At 32.1% G+C, this 13,628-nt stretch overlaps 1 protein-coding gene across 1 annotated transcript; it reads right to left on the bottom strand.

Annotated features, from left to right (window-relative positions):
• Positions 1–1,296: 1,296 nt before the first annotated feature.
• On the bottom strand, positions 1,297–5,722 carry Phum_PHUM579690 (heavy-chain filboin, putative; the record flags this gene model as incomplete). The annotated part of the gene is made up of 3 exons (XM_002432232.1): positions 1,297–5,228; positions 5,322–5,484; positions 5,684–5,722. 3 exons carry the CDS (start codon positions 5,720–5,722, stop codon positions 1,297–1,299), a joined length of 4,134 nt encoding a protein of 1,377 aa, XP_002432277.1.
• Positions 5,723–13,628: the final 7,906 nt, after the last annotated feature.

Below are 13,628 nucleotides of genomic sequence, written 5' to 3' on the forward strand. Positions count from 1 at the left end.
TTTTTTAATCAATGAAAATATATTTATAACTTGTGCTTAAAATATACATGAAAAACAATTAAAAACGTAACATTCATTTAAATTTAAAGTATTTAAATAGTTCTAATTTCGAATTTGTAACATAATAAAAAATATATATAAATAAAATTAAATGACATAGAAAACATGTTATTATCAATTAAAAGAAACGATATCACAACCATCTATCGTGGCACGAAATTCTTGCGAAATTTGACAACCCTGTATAAATAAAATTCTTTCTTTCAACGAATGCAATGGAACGAAGTTTTCATGGAATTATTTAAGTTTTAGTAAATTGTATAAAAAAATATTTGTGTGATCGATTAACGATTTAATCAAAGGTAGAATTATCTAAGTACTTACACTTTTATTTTTTTGTGATGTCAAAAGTATAAGGAAAATGTTTAATTGGTGCTAAATGAAATTGAAAATGGAGTATATTCTATAAACTATGTAATTCTGTTCGAGGACCTGTAATTATAGCAAATTTCATTGTAAATAATTTTAAGGAAAAAATATAATTAGCATATTTTATGTGGAATTCATACAAAAATTATTTTCAAGTAATAATAAATATGTTTTACAATGGTGAGGTAAAATCATGTCACAATTTATAAAAATAATTTTTTTTAAATAGTTTATTTTTAAAAAAAAATTTTTTTAAACTGATTTTTACAAAATTTACAATACAAAAATACAATTTATAAATTACATTTAATATTACTCTTGGTATAAGTTATAATTAAAGAACTCTATTCGAATTTGTATACACAAAGGTAAGCTGTAATAAAAAAATGCTTCATACAGAAACATGCTTTTAAAAAATAAGTAAATTAAATATGTATTAAAATTAAACTACAAAAGTTTATATACAGTAAAGTATAAAAATACAAAAAGTCATTTCAATAAAAAACAGTAGCATAAGTTACAAAAAAAAAAAAAAGTTTAAGTACATTTTTTTACAATTAGTAGGAAAAAAAAAAAAAAAAAAACATGTTTCTGTATGTATAATTTTTTAAAAATTACTCATTAAATATTAATAAAAAAAAAAAAAGAATTATAATTTTTAAAAAATAAATAACCGAATGAGCAGACACAAACAGCTGACCTTTGCTGAGTTTTACTTATTGCAAAAAAAAATTACAATAGAATTCTCATGATTATTGTATACCAAGAGTAAGTTAAAAGAAAACATTGAGTCAGTATTAAAAAATGAATTATTTAATACCATGTGGGTCTCAAATTAAAACCATATTACCAAATTTAAAATTACACTCAATAAATGTAAGCTCCATTGGCATCAGTTTGTTGAGTAACAGTTGAAGGAACCCTACTTCCAAAAGAAGATCCACCGAATCCACCAACTCCAGACAATCCTCCAAAACCGGAGCCTTTGTTACCTCCGAAACTACCAGACCCGAAAGAACCTCCGGCTCCAGAACCACCAAAACCTCCAGAACCTCCGGCTCCTGAACCACCAAAACCTCCAGAACCTCCGGCTCCTGAGCTACCAAAACCTCCAGAACCTCCGGCTCCTGAACCACCGAATCCACCTTTAGAAGGAGCTCCATAAGTTGAGCTTGGTCTAGATCCGGATGAACCACCAAAACCACCAGAACCACCTAATCCACCGGATCCTCCGAATCCTCCAGCACCACCACTACCTCCTAATCCTCCAAGTCCACCAGAACCACTAGATCCTCCAAATCCACCGGATCCTCCTAATCCTCCAGCGCCACCACTACCTTTAGATCCTCCAAAAGATCCAGATGATGGAGCTCCGTAAGTTGAACTTGGTCTAGAACCAGATGAACCTCCGAATCCACCGGCACCTCCGGACCCTCCGAATCCTCCAGCACCACCAGAACCTCCGAATCCACCAGCAGCACCGGCTCCAGATCCTCCAAGTCCACCAGAACCTCCAAATCCACCAGCACCACCGGCTCCAGATCCTCCAAGTCCACCAGAACCACCGAATCCGCCAGATCCTCCTAATCCTCCAGCGCCACCACTACCTTTAGATCCTCCAAAAGCTCCAGATGAGGGAGCACCGTAAGTTGAACTTGGTCTAGATCCGGAAGAACCACCAAATCCACCGGCACCACCAGATCCTCCGAATCCTCCAGCACCTCCGGCTCCAGATCCACCGGCACCACCGTGGCCGCCAGATCCTCCAAATCCTCCAGAACCTCCGGCTCCAGATCCTCCGAATCCTCCAGCACCACCAGCTCCAGAGCCTCTGAACCCACCAGATCCTTTACCTCCACCGCTACCTCCAAATCCTCCAAAACCTCCAGATGATGGAGCTCCGTAGGTTGAACTTGGTCTAGAGCCAGAGGAACCACCAAATCCACCGGCACCACCATGTCCGCCGGATCCTCCAGCACCACCAGCTCCAGAACCACCAAATCCACCAGCACCTCCGGCTCCAGATCCTCCAAGTCCACCAGAACCACCAAATCCGCCGGATCCTCCGAATCCTCCAGCGCCACCGCTACCTTTAGATCCTCCAAAAGCTCCAGATGATGGAGCACCGTATGTTGAACTTGGTCTAGATCCGGAAGAACCACCAAATCCACCGGCACCACCGTGTCCGCCGGATCCTCCGAGTCCACCAGCGCCACCAAATCCGCCGGATCCTCCTAATCCTCCAGAACCTCCGAATCCACCAGATCCTCCTAATCCTCCAGCGCCACCACTACCTTTAGATCCTCCAAAAGATCCAGATGATGGAGCTCCGTAAGTTGAACTTGGTCTGGAACCAGATGAACCTCCGAATCCACCGGCACCTCCGGCTCCAGATCCACCGTGGCCGCCGGATCCTCCAAATCCTCCAAAACCTCCGGCTCCAGTTCCTCCGAATCCTCCAGCACCACCAGAACCTCCGAATCCACCAGATCCTCCTAATCCTCCAGCGCCACCACTACCTTTAGATCCTCCAAATGATCCAGATGATGGAGCTCCGTAAGTTGAACTTGGTCTAGAACCAGATGAACCTCCGAATCCACCAGCACCTCCGGCTCCAGATCCACCGTGGCCGCCGGATCCTCCAAATCCTCCAGAACCTCCGGCTCCAGATCCTCCGAATCCTCCAGAACCACCGAATCCGCCGGATCCTCCTAATCCTCCAGCGGCACCACTACCTTTAGATCCTCCAAAAGCACCAGCTGATGGAGCACCGTATGTTGAACTTGGTCTAGATCCGGAACCACCAAATCCACCGGCACCACCGTGTCCGCCGGATCCTCCGAGTCCACCAGCACCACCAAATCCGCCGGATCCTCCGAGTCCTCCAGAACCACCGAATCCACCGGATCCTCCTAATCCTCCAGCACCACCACTACCTTTAGATCCTCCGAAACCACCGGATCCTGATCCTCCAAATCCACCAGAACCTCCAGCACCACCGGATGTGCTTCCGAAACCTCCGGTACTTGGGGCACCATATAATGTGCTTGGTCTTGATGATCCAGAAACACCAAATCCAACAGCTGTACCTTTACCACCAGAACTTCCGAATCCACCGGACCCTCCAAGTCCACCAGAACCTCCGAGTCCTCCAGCACCACCAGCTCCAGCACCTCCGAAACCACCTGATCCTCCAGCGCCACCAGCACCTAATCCACCAAATCCACCTGTGGAAGGTGCTCCATAAGTTGAACTTGGTTTAGAACCCGATGAACCACCGAATCCACCGGCACCACCGCGTCCGCCAGATCCTCCGAAACCTCCAACGCCTCCTGCTCCGGAACCACCAAGTCCTCCAGAACCTCCAAATCCTCCCGATCCTCCTAATCCTCCAGCACCACCGAAAGTACCAGATGATGGAGCGCCATATGTTGAACTGGGTCTAGATCCAGAAGAACCACCAAATCCAGAGGACCCACCGCGTCCGCCGGATCCTCCAAGTCCTCCAGCACCACCTGCTCCAGAACCTCCGAATCCAGCAGATCCTCCTAATCCTCCAGCGCCACCAGAACCTGATCCACCGAATCCTCCAGATCCTTTAGCTCCACCACTACCTCCAGATCCTCCAAAAGCTCCAGATGATGGAGCTCCATAAGTCGAACTTGGTCTAGAACCAGATGAACCACCAAATCCACCGGCACCACCGTGTCCGCCGGATCCTCCGAGTCCACCAGCGCCACCAAATCCGCCGGATCCTCCAAGTCCACCAGAACCACCGAATCCGCCGGATCCTCCTAATCCTCCAGCGCCACCACTACCTTTAGATCCTCCAAAACCACCAGATGAGGGAGCGCCGTAAGTTGAACTTGGTCTTGATCCAGAAGAACCACCAAATCCACCGGCACCACCGGACCCTCCGAATCCTCCAGCACCTCCGGCTCCAGATCCTCCGAGTCCGCCAAAACCACCGAATCCACCGGATCCTCCTAATCCTCCAGCACCACCACTACCTTTAGATCCTCCAAAACCACCAGATGATGGAGCGCCGTAAGTTGAACTTGGTCTAGATCCGGAAGAACCACCAAATCCACCGGCACCACCGTGTCCGCCGGATCCTCCGAGTCCACCAGCACCACCAAATCCGCCGGATCCTCCGAGTCCTCCAGAACCTCCGAATCCACCGGATCCTCCTAATCCTCCAGCGCCACCACTACCTTTAGATCCTCCAATAGCACCAGATGAGGGAGCGCCGTAAGTTGAACTTGGTCTAGATCCAGAAGAACCACCAAATCCACCGGCACCACCGGATCCTCCGAATCCTCCGGCTCCAGATCCTCCGAAACCCCCGGATCCTGATCCTCCAAATCCACCAGAACCTCCAGCGCCGCCACTACCTTTAGATCCTCCAAAAGCTCCCGATGATGGAGCTCCGTAAGTTGAACTTGGTCTAGATCCAGAAGAACCACCAAATCCACCGGATCCTCCGCGGCCACCAGAGCCACCAAATCCGCCGGATCCTCCGAGTCCAGCGGAACCACCAAATCCACCAGATCCTCCTAATCCTCCAGCGCCACCGCTTCCTCCAGCTCCTCCGAGTCCAGCGGAACCACCAAATCCACCGGACCCTCCTAATCCTCCGGCGCCACCGCTTCCTCCAGCTCCTCCGAATGCGCCTGCGGATGGAGCTCCGTAACTAGAGCTTGGTCGGGATCCTCCGAACCCTCCCGATCCACCTAGTCCTCCGGAACTTCCGGATGAACCTCCAAACCCTCCACTTGGGGATTTAGATCCAAAGGCCCCTGTGAAGAATATTTTGATTTTAATATAATCTTTTCCTTTTTTTTTTCGTTTTTGAAATGTTTTACTTAATAATTTTTTTAAACTGGGAGTACCTGATGAAAAGCCTCCGGACGATGGACCAAATCCGCCACCACCAGCTCCACCGGCTCCAGGCAAAGTAAATGCCGGGGAAGGATTTTCTCTTGGGTATCCGGCAACTATAACATTATAAAGAGATATTTTGCAATGAAATTTCTTTTCTACGGTATTACTATTCTTTTTTTTCTTTTACATACATTCGATTAAATTATAAAAGTCTAATTCTCCACCATAAAAGGCGGTGAGTAAGGTTTGAGTGAAAAATAATAATAAATAACAGAATAATAAAGTAAGTGTTTAAAGAAAACTTTCACCTCCTCCTCCTCCTCTTATTTTTTATTTATGAAAAAGGTCAATTTTACGATAATTTATTTACCTTATCATTTGTTAACAACATTGATAACAATACTCTCATCACAATAAATGAAAATTTTTTTATTCCCACGTCAAAAAATACAATCAATCAATCAATCAATTTTTTAAAAACCCATTCATTCATTTTAGGTGCTCATTTATTGTGTTATTTGTCGTGTAAATAGACGATTAATACAATTTTCCGTTATTTATACTATTGTAATTCTTTTTTTTTCAAAATGGCTTCCACGAAAAACGGAAAAACAAAACAAAGCAAAATTTTTCAAAAGTTATTTTATAAAAATCAATTATCGATCGATTCGTATCGCACGTTTTTCATAAAAAAAAAAAAAAAAACGTAAAAACGTGTTCGAAAACCGTTTTGAAATGTTTTTGTATTAAATAATAATAATAATAATAATAATAATAATAATAATAATAATAATAATAATAATCGCTTTCGTTTCTTTCTATTTTTTTCCACTTCCCACTTCGTTTTTTTTTTTTTTTCCACCTTTTCACTTACGTAACGACTAAAAAAAAACAAAAATTTTTTTTTACACCTATTTAATTACAGCAGACGATTACCATTTAAAAAAATTATAATAAAGTTTATTGTTTAGACAAAAGAATAAAAAAAAATGAGAAAGTCGATAATTTTAAAAATAAACGTTCGATGATACGGTTATTGAAATTTAAAAAAAATTGTCGTAATTAAATATTATTATTATTATTATTATTTATTAAATATTCATTTCCTAAATAATCAAATTAAAAACGAAATAATAATAATAATAATAGTAATATAACGGAAATGAAATTTTTATATATTGGATAATTTTTGTGATTATTTAATACCGAAAACAACAAAAACAAAACGAATTTTTTTTTTTTGTGACGATTTCGGTTGGCTACACTTAATATGAATCACGCGTACGACGCGTCCGAATGGAAATAAAAATTTTTTAAAAATTTTTGTTCGTTTTTTTAAAAAATATTAATGGCGTTCGTTGTTAAAAATTTCTTATTTTAAATTTAAAATAATTTTTTACGATAAATTTTAATCGACAAAAACTTTTCCTCTCCATTAATTTTTTTGTTTTATTTCAAAGGAAAAGGGCGAACAATGAAAACGTGCAGATAGACAAGAATTCGCGCCTTTTTTGTTGTTGTTGTTGTTTACTACCCTCGGGACGTTTTGTTGTTTTGTTTTCACTATCGAACAGACGTTAATATAAATCATTACCATAAATGGTTATAGTTTAACGAATTTTCTTTATGGAAAATATTATAAGGTACTTTAATAGTAATAATAATAATAATTAAATAAATTTTTGTTTATTAAACAAGTGTTGACAAGTGAAAATTTCAGTTTTGTTGTAACAATTCGTGATTGTAATTAAATAAATGAAAATTACAACAACAACAACAACGTGGATTATTATTATTATTATTATTATTATTATTATTATTATTTTCGTGTATTTTACGAGTAATTATATTATTGTTTGCATTGTGAAAAAAAATTTTTTTTCTTCTTAATTATTCATTCGCGTATCGTTTAAACAAAAAAAAAAAAAAAAATTTGCTCATTCATTTAATAATGTCGTTACGTAATAATAATAATAATAATTATTTATTGTTTGAATTGGTTAACGTTCGCGTTAAACGTTCGCACTTAAATTTAATTAGTTTTAATCAAAAAAAAAATTTTTTTATGTTACTTACACGGTGCTTCACGTTTGGATACCAATTCTTTAGCTTGAATGCATAAAAATAATGAAACAGCAACAGCAGAAACCTAAAAAATAAAACAGAAAAAAAACAAAAAGAAAATTTTTTTAAAGATGGAGAATTATTATTAACTATTACTCAATCGATAAGGTTGGGGAAATTTGATAGACTGAGAGGTAATAATAAATATTTGTATCATTTTTTTCGTTATTATTATTATTATTATAATACGGTGTGAGATAATTAATGTTAATGACACGACAATCTTGTTACTGACTGAAATTTTTTAATCGTTATGACCTATGACTTATTGATTACAAAAAAAAAAAAAAAACGATAAACTTTTTTTTATTTTTTAAATTCTTTGTTTGTTTGTGCAAAATTTTGACTCTGGGGAGAGTTTATTTGATAGAATTTAAAAAAAAAATTTTTTTTTTCGTCTTCTGCTGCCGTCGAAATTTTACAAAATATTTCGGTGGGAAATTTTTTTTCATAAGGTTTACTTTTTTTTTTTTTTTTATTTTAAAAAAAATTACGAAAAATAAAAAATTTACGCAAAATTACATATATTTTTTTTTAACGTGGCAGATTGTTGTTAAAATATAAATGATGGTGACACGTTTTCATTAGTTTTTTTTTCTTTCTCTCGTGTTACGTAAAAAAAAAAAAAGTAGTGAAGTCACCACCACCGCCGCCATTTTTTTTTCCCACCTTTTAGTCCGTTCGTTATTTTAACGGTTAAAAAATTTAACGGTTACTTTTTTTTTGGCGGGAAATTTAAAATTTATATAAAATCCATTTTTTTCTTTCCTAAATTTTATTATTTATTAATTTACGTACAACAAAAATTTAAATTAATAATTAAATGGGGGGGGGTCTCGATTTAATTTTAATAATCTAATTCTCGGTTTAATAATAATAATAAATTTAAACGTGGTTTTAGAATTTACAACAACAACAACAGCAGCAGCAGAAGAAAAAAAATCTCTTTTAACGTTTTTTTTTGTTTCAAAAATAAAAATAAAATTTTAAAATTTTAAAACTTTACTGTCCGTTCTCCCCTCGAATCGTTTGTTTTCTGTTGGAAAATTTTTTTTTACTTACCAAAAACAACTTCATCTTCGTTTTTTATTTATTTATTGATAACACAATCACACAAAACTCTTAAAAGTTTTCTTTTTTAATTCGTTTTTTTTTTTTTTTTTATTTTTCTCCTGTCGGTTTATAATAATAATACGAGAGAGAAAAAAAACAAAAAACTTTTCCTTTTTTTTTGTTACGTTAGTTTTTCACTTTCGATCGATATAAAAAACTTTTATATAAATGTGTATACCCGTACGAAAAAAAAAAAAATCAGTTAGGTATGAACCACATAATTATTTTACAAAAACAAAAAAAAAAGAAAGAAAAATTGATGTTACGAGATGAAAGATTTATTGAGAATTAACTTAAATATTCGCCATTTAATTGTCTTATATATAGATAGACGGATGTTACAACAAAGCGAAACGATGATCAAGTGGGAGCACGTGGTATGTTCTTCGTACCTACCACCTCCCCTACAAATACAGGTATACTAATAATAATAATATTCTTTCTCGACAGTTTGTGTACCTTTTGTTTATAAATCCATTCACAATGGATAAAACTTTTTTTTTTTCTTTTTTTGTTTCACTTTCGTCAATTTCACTTTTTTTTCTCTTGTCTTTTACGTTCTCCGACGTCTGTATTATTATTATTATTATTATTTGAAATCGTTTTCACTCCCCCCCCTTTCATCCCTTAATGTGTTTATATCCCTTGATGTAATAGTAAAAAAAAAAAAAACGTTTCGTAATTAAGTCTCTTTTTTTTAAAAAACATTCAATTTAATAATAAAAAGGTTGAACCTGAATCCTTTAGAGTCGTAATTAAATTTGATTGTTTCCCTCCCCTTGCCCCCTTGTTCTCCCCCTTCTTCCCCTTGCCCCTCCCCCTCCCATCCAACAGGTTTTTATTTATTTTATTATTGTTGTTGTTGTTGTTGTTGTCAATTAAAAAAATGATATTCAATAAATGCAAATAAAAAAATTTTTTTTTTTAATAAAACGCACGCACGCACGCACGCACACACCCACACATGGAACAAATTTTCTTTTTATTATTTTATTTTTAATAATTACAACAATTAATTACCTCATTCGTATATCGATTTATTAAAAATATTAAATTTATGGATTTTATTATTTTTATGGGGGAAAAAAAAACTGAATCTTTTGACTCCGTGACATAATTTACAAAATAATAATAATAATTATAATTATATATAATGTCGGGGGGAGGAGTATGGGGGATGGGGATGAGTATTCGATGATCGATTAAGAAATTAATTATTATTTATTTTGAACCGGAAAAAGGATGTGACGTAATACTAATGAAAAAAAACCTATAATAGTTTATAAATATTTTAAGGAATGAGATTTTTTTTTTTATACAAAATATTTTAATAAAAAATTAATAATTGTTTGTGTTTGTTGTGATAATAATGATAACAAACAAATTTAAACGTTTGTTATTATAATTTTTTTATTATATTGAAATTAAATTGAAATAAATTTTGATGATTTTGTTTAAAAAAAAAAATTTTTTAATCTTACAAACCGAGTTTGTTTGAATATGAGATGAATGAGAAAAAATTTAAAAAAAAATTAATTTGTCGTGGCACTAACTAATTTTTTTCCTTAAGTGGTAAAATTGTTGTAAAATTAATTATGAAATAATGAGAGAAAAAAATTTTTTTTTTGATTTTATCAAAATGAAATTGTTTTATCAATATTTTTACATCAGGTAAAAAAAAAAAAAGTTCGTTAATTGACCTTTTTTAATGTAAACATGAAATTTTATTAATCTATTTACTCTTTTTCACATTTAAAAAAAAAAAATTTTAAATTTAAATTATTTTATATTATTTATTGTTTTTGGCTCTATCTCTCGCGTATGGGTGTGTGTGTGTGGGTGTGCGTGTACGCGACGGTTCGGGAAAATTTTTCTAAATAAATAAATTTTTCGATTCAATTTTTCTTCTTCTTCTCCATACGACAAGGAAGAACGTGTTAAGCCTAAATTTTTTTTTTTTTTTTTTTTTGAATAACTAACTGAATTGCCTTGATAGTTGTTGCCAACCCTGTCATTACCGACTCATCATGAAGGACTTACAACAACAACAACAACAAACAACAACCGAAAAAAAAGGTGAATCAGTAAGAAGTAAAGACTTGATATCACTGACACATATTTTACCCTTTTATACAAAATTCTAGATAAAATTTTCCTTATCCGGTTTTTTTTTTCCTATTTTATTTATTTATTTAATTAATTAATTAATTAAAATTTTTAATTTATTTACAAAATTTTAATTCCGCATTTTTAAATTATTATTATTATTATTATTATTCAAAAAAAAAAAAATTTTTTTTTTAAATGTTAAATTTAATTATGAAATTTGAATTGTCGAGTTTGATATTAATTATTTAATTATGTTTAATTATCATCGTCGCCATCTTCATTGCGACACCGTTTAAAAAAATTCTCTATAACCACTTTTGTAAACAAAAACAAACGTTTCTAAAGACACGACAAAAAAAAATTTTTTTTCCCCTAGTTTTCTTTTGTAAATAAATAAATAAAAAAAAGTGTTTAGGAAGGATAATTAATTTAAATATTATTTATATAAAATAATTAAATAACGTTATCAATCTTTACAAAATTTTTACTACTGATAACAGAGCGAGAGAGAGAGAGAGAGAGAAAGAGAGAGAGATAAACTTTTAATTATTTTTTTTTTCTTACTCGTTACGGTTTGCAAAAAAAAAATTAAATAATAATAATAATAAAAAACTTTTGGAGAATTTTTGGTCAAATTTAATAATAATCGGTTATACGATTTACAATCTGTGACATTTTTATTTGCTTTCATTTCATCATCATCATCATCATCATCTATTATTATTATTATTATTTAATTTCACATCTAAAATTGAACTTTGTCATTACATTTTCTTTTTTTTTTTTTAAATTTGGTAAAAAAAAAAGAAAACTTTTGCAACGAAATTATTACAAAATAAAATAATTACGTATGTATGTATATATATATATCGAATTAATTAAACGATGGAAAAAAAAAAATTCGTTTGTTCGTTTGTTTGTTTGTTTTATCACGTTTAAAGTTCAATACCTGACATTATATTTTTTTATTAAATTTATTATTTTTATTATTCACGTAAATAATTTGTTGTTTTTTTGTATTTTGGAACGTTTAATAGAAGTTACGATTAATAATATAATTTATTAAAAAAAAAGTTTCTTTTTTTTAAATTATGTAAACGTATCGTATGCGTGTTGTGTTGTTTGTTGTTGTTGTTGTTGTTGTTGTATGAACGTGAAGTGCGTGAGTGCGTTAAACATTTTTTTTTTTTTTTTTACTCTCGATTATGAAATTTTATTTCACGAAAATTTTTTTTTACAATCCCCCCATCGTTTGTAACAACGATTTTCGTTGTAGTTTTTTTTGTTTGTTTGTTTGTTTTTACAAAAATTTTCTCTATTTACGATTTCGAGTTGTTGTTGTTGGTATAAGGAAAGATGGAGAAATAAACGTTTTTTTTTTTGTAATTCGTGTAATAATTCCAAAAAAAAATTAATAAAAAATATTACGAAACGATTTTTTAAAGAAAATATGGAAGAAAATTTTAATTACTTATCTAGAAGTTAATTATCAGTATCGAATATTATTGAGTAATAATAAATTATTATTATTATTATTATTTTGTTTAATGTTAATAATTTTATTTATTAAAAAAAAAAAAAAAATTTTTAATCCCCAATAAAAAAATTTAATTCATTTATTATTCTTAACGTTCTTTCCATTTACAAAAATTTTTTTTAAAAAATTGGAAAATTAATAATAATAATAATAATAATAATAAAGTAATAAAAATAATTTTTAATAATAATTAAATTATGTAACATTTAAATACTTATTTTATGTTTTTATTTAATTAATTTTTTTATTTATTAAAAGTATGGATGAGTTTTTTAATACTTTTAAAGGTTTTTTTTTTTTTTTTTTTTACAATTGTGAAGTTTTGTTTATAACAAAAAAAAAAAAAAAAAAAAAAAAAAACAAGTTTATTAATGAGTATTTCATTAACAACAAAAAAAAAAATATTAACTTTTAATTCTCGTAATAATTACATTTGATTATTATTATTATTATTTTCGATCGTTTTATTATTGCAAAAATTTAATTTTATGTTATGTACAGGTTGAGAAAAGTTTATTCGTAATTAAAATTTAAAAAAAAAAAAAAAAAAACAAATTTCTTAATTCTAATAATTATTTTAAATTAATTATTTATTTAAAATTAATTTATCATCATTATTTCAACGCGTAAAAAAAAAAAATTACTATTTAAAAAAAAGGGAGAATGAATGATAAAAACAAATCGTTTCGTTGGACGCCATTTTTTTTCTTTCCCTCCTCATAACTGCTTAAATTTTTTAATTTCGTTAATATTTTATTTAAAAAACATAACACGATCGCTATTATTATTATTGTTTAATTATTATTTGTTATCGTTGTTTAATTGATAAAAAAAAAGTAAATAAATAAAAATTTTTCAAACTTGCGACAAAATTCCCTGCCTCAAAAAAAAAAAAAAAAGAAGCAGGGAAATTTTTTTTGTTTTTAACGTGCAAACGAGACAAAATGGCGAGAGAGAGAAGAAAAATTTTCGTTTAAATTACGATAAAATAAAATTAATTTAAAATATTATTTATAATATTGCGACGATTTGAGTTTTTTTTTTAAAATTAAATATTATTATTATTATTATTATTATTATTTACTTTAAAAAGAAGGAAATGACGACCGTTAAAAAATTTAAAAATGTTTCGTGTGAAGATGCTCGCAAAGTGGCACACTTTGGAAAGGGAAAATATAATAATAATAATAATAATAATAATTAACAAAGATGTGTGTGTGTGTAAACCGTAAGTATTACACGTATTGAATGATTTTGCGTTTTTTTTTTACATAATAATAATAATAATAATAATAATAATAATAATAATAATAATAATAATAATAATAATAATAACAAATCCATTGTTTGTTTGTATAAAAAAAAAAATTTTATAATTCATCCATTTTTTTTTTTGTTTATTGCTAATAATTTCAAATCATTCTTATATACT

This window comes from Pediculus humanus, genomic scaffold (genome assembly GCF_000006295.1).
Source record: "Pediculus humanus corporis 1103172108308 genomic scaffold, whole genome shotgun sequence".
Classification (NCBI taxonomy): Eukaryota; Metazoa; Arthropoda; class Insecta; order Psocodea; family Pediculidae; genus Pediculus; species Pediculus humanus.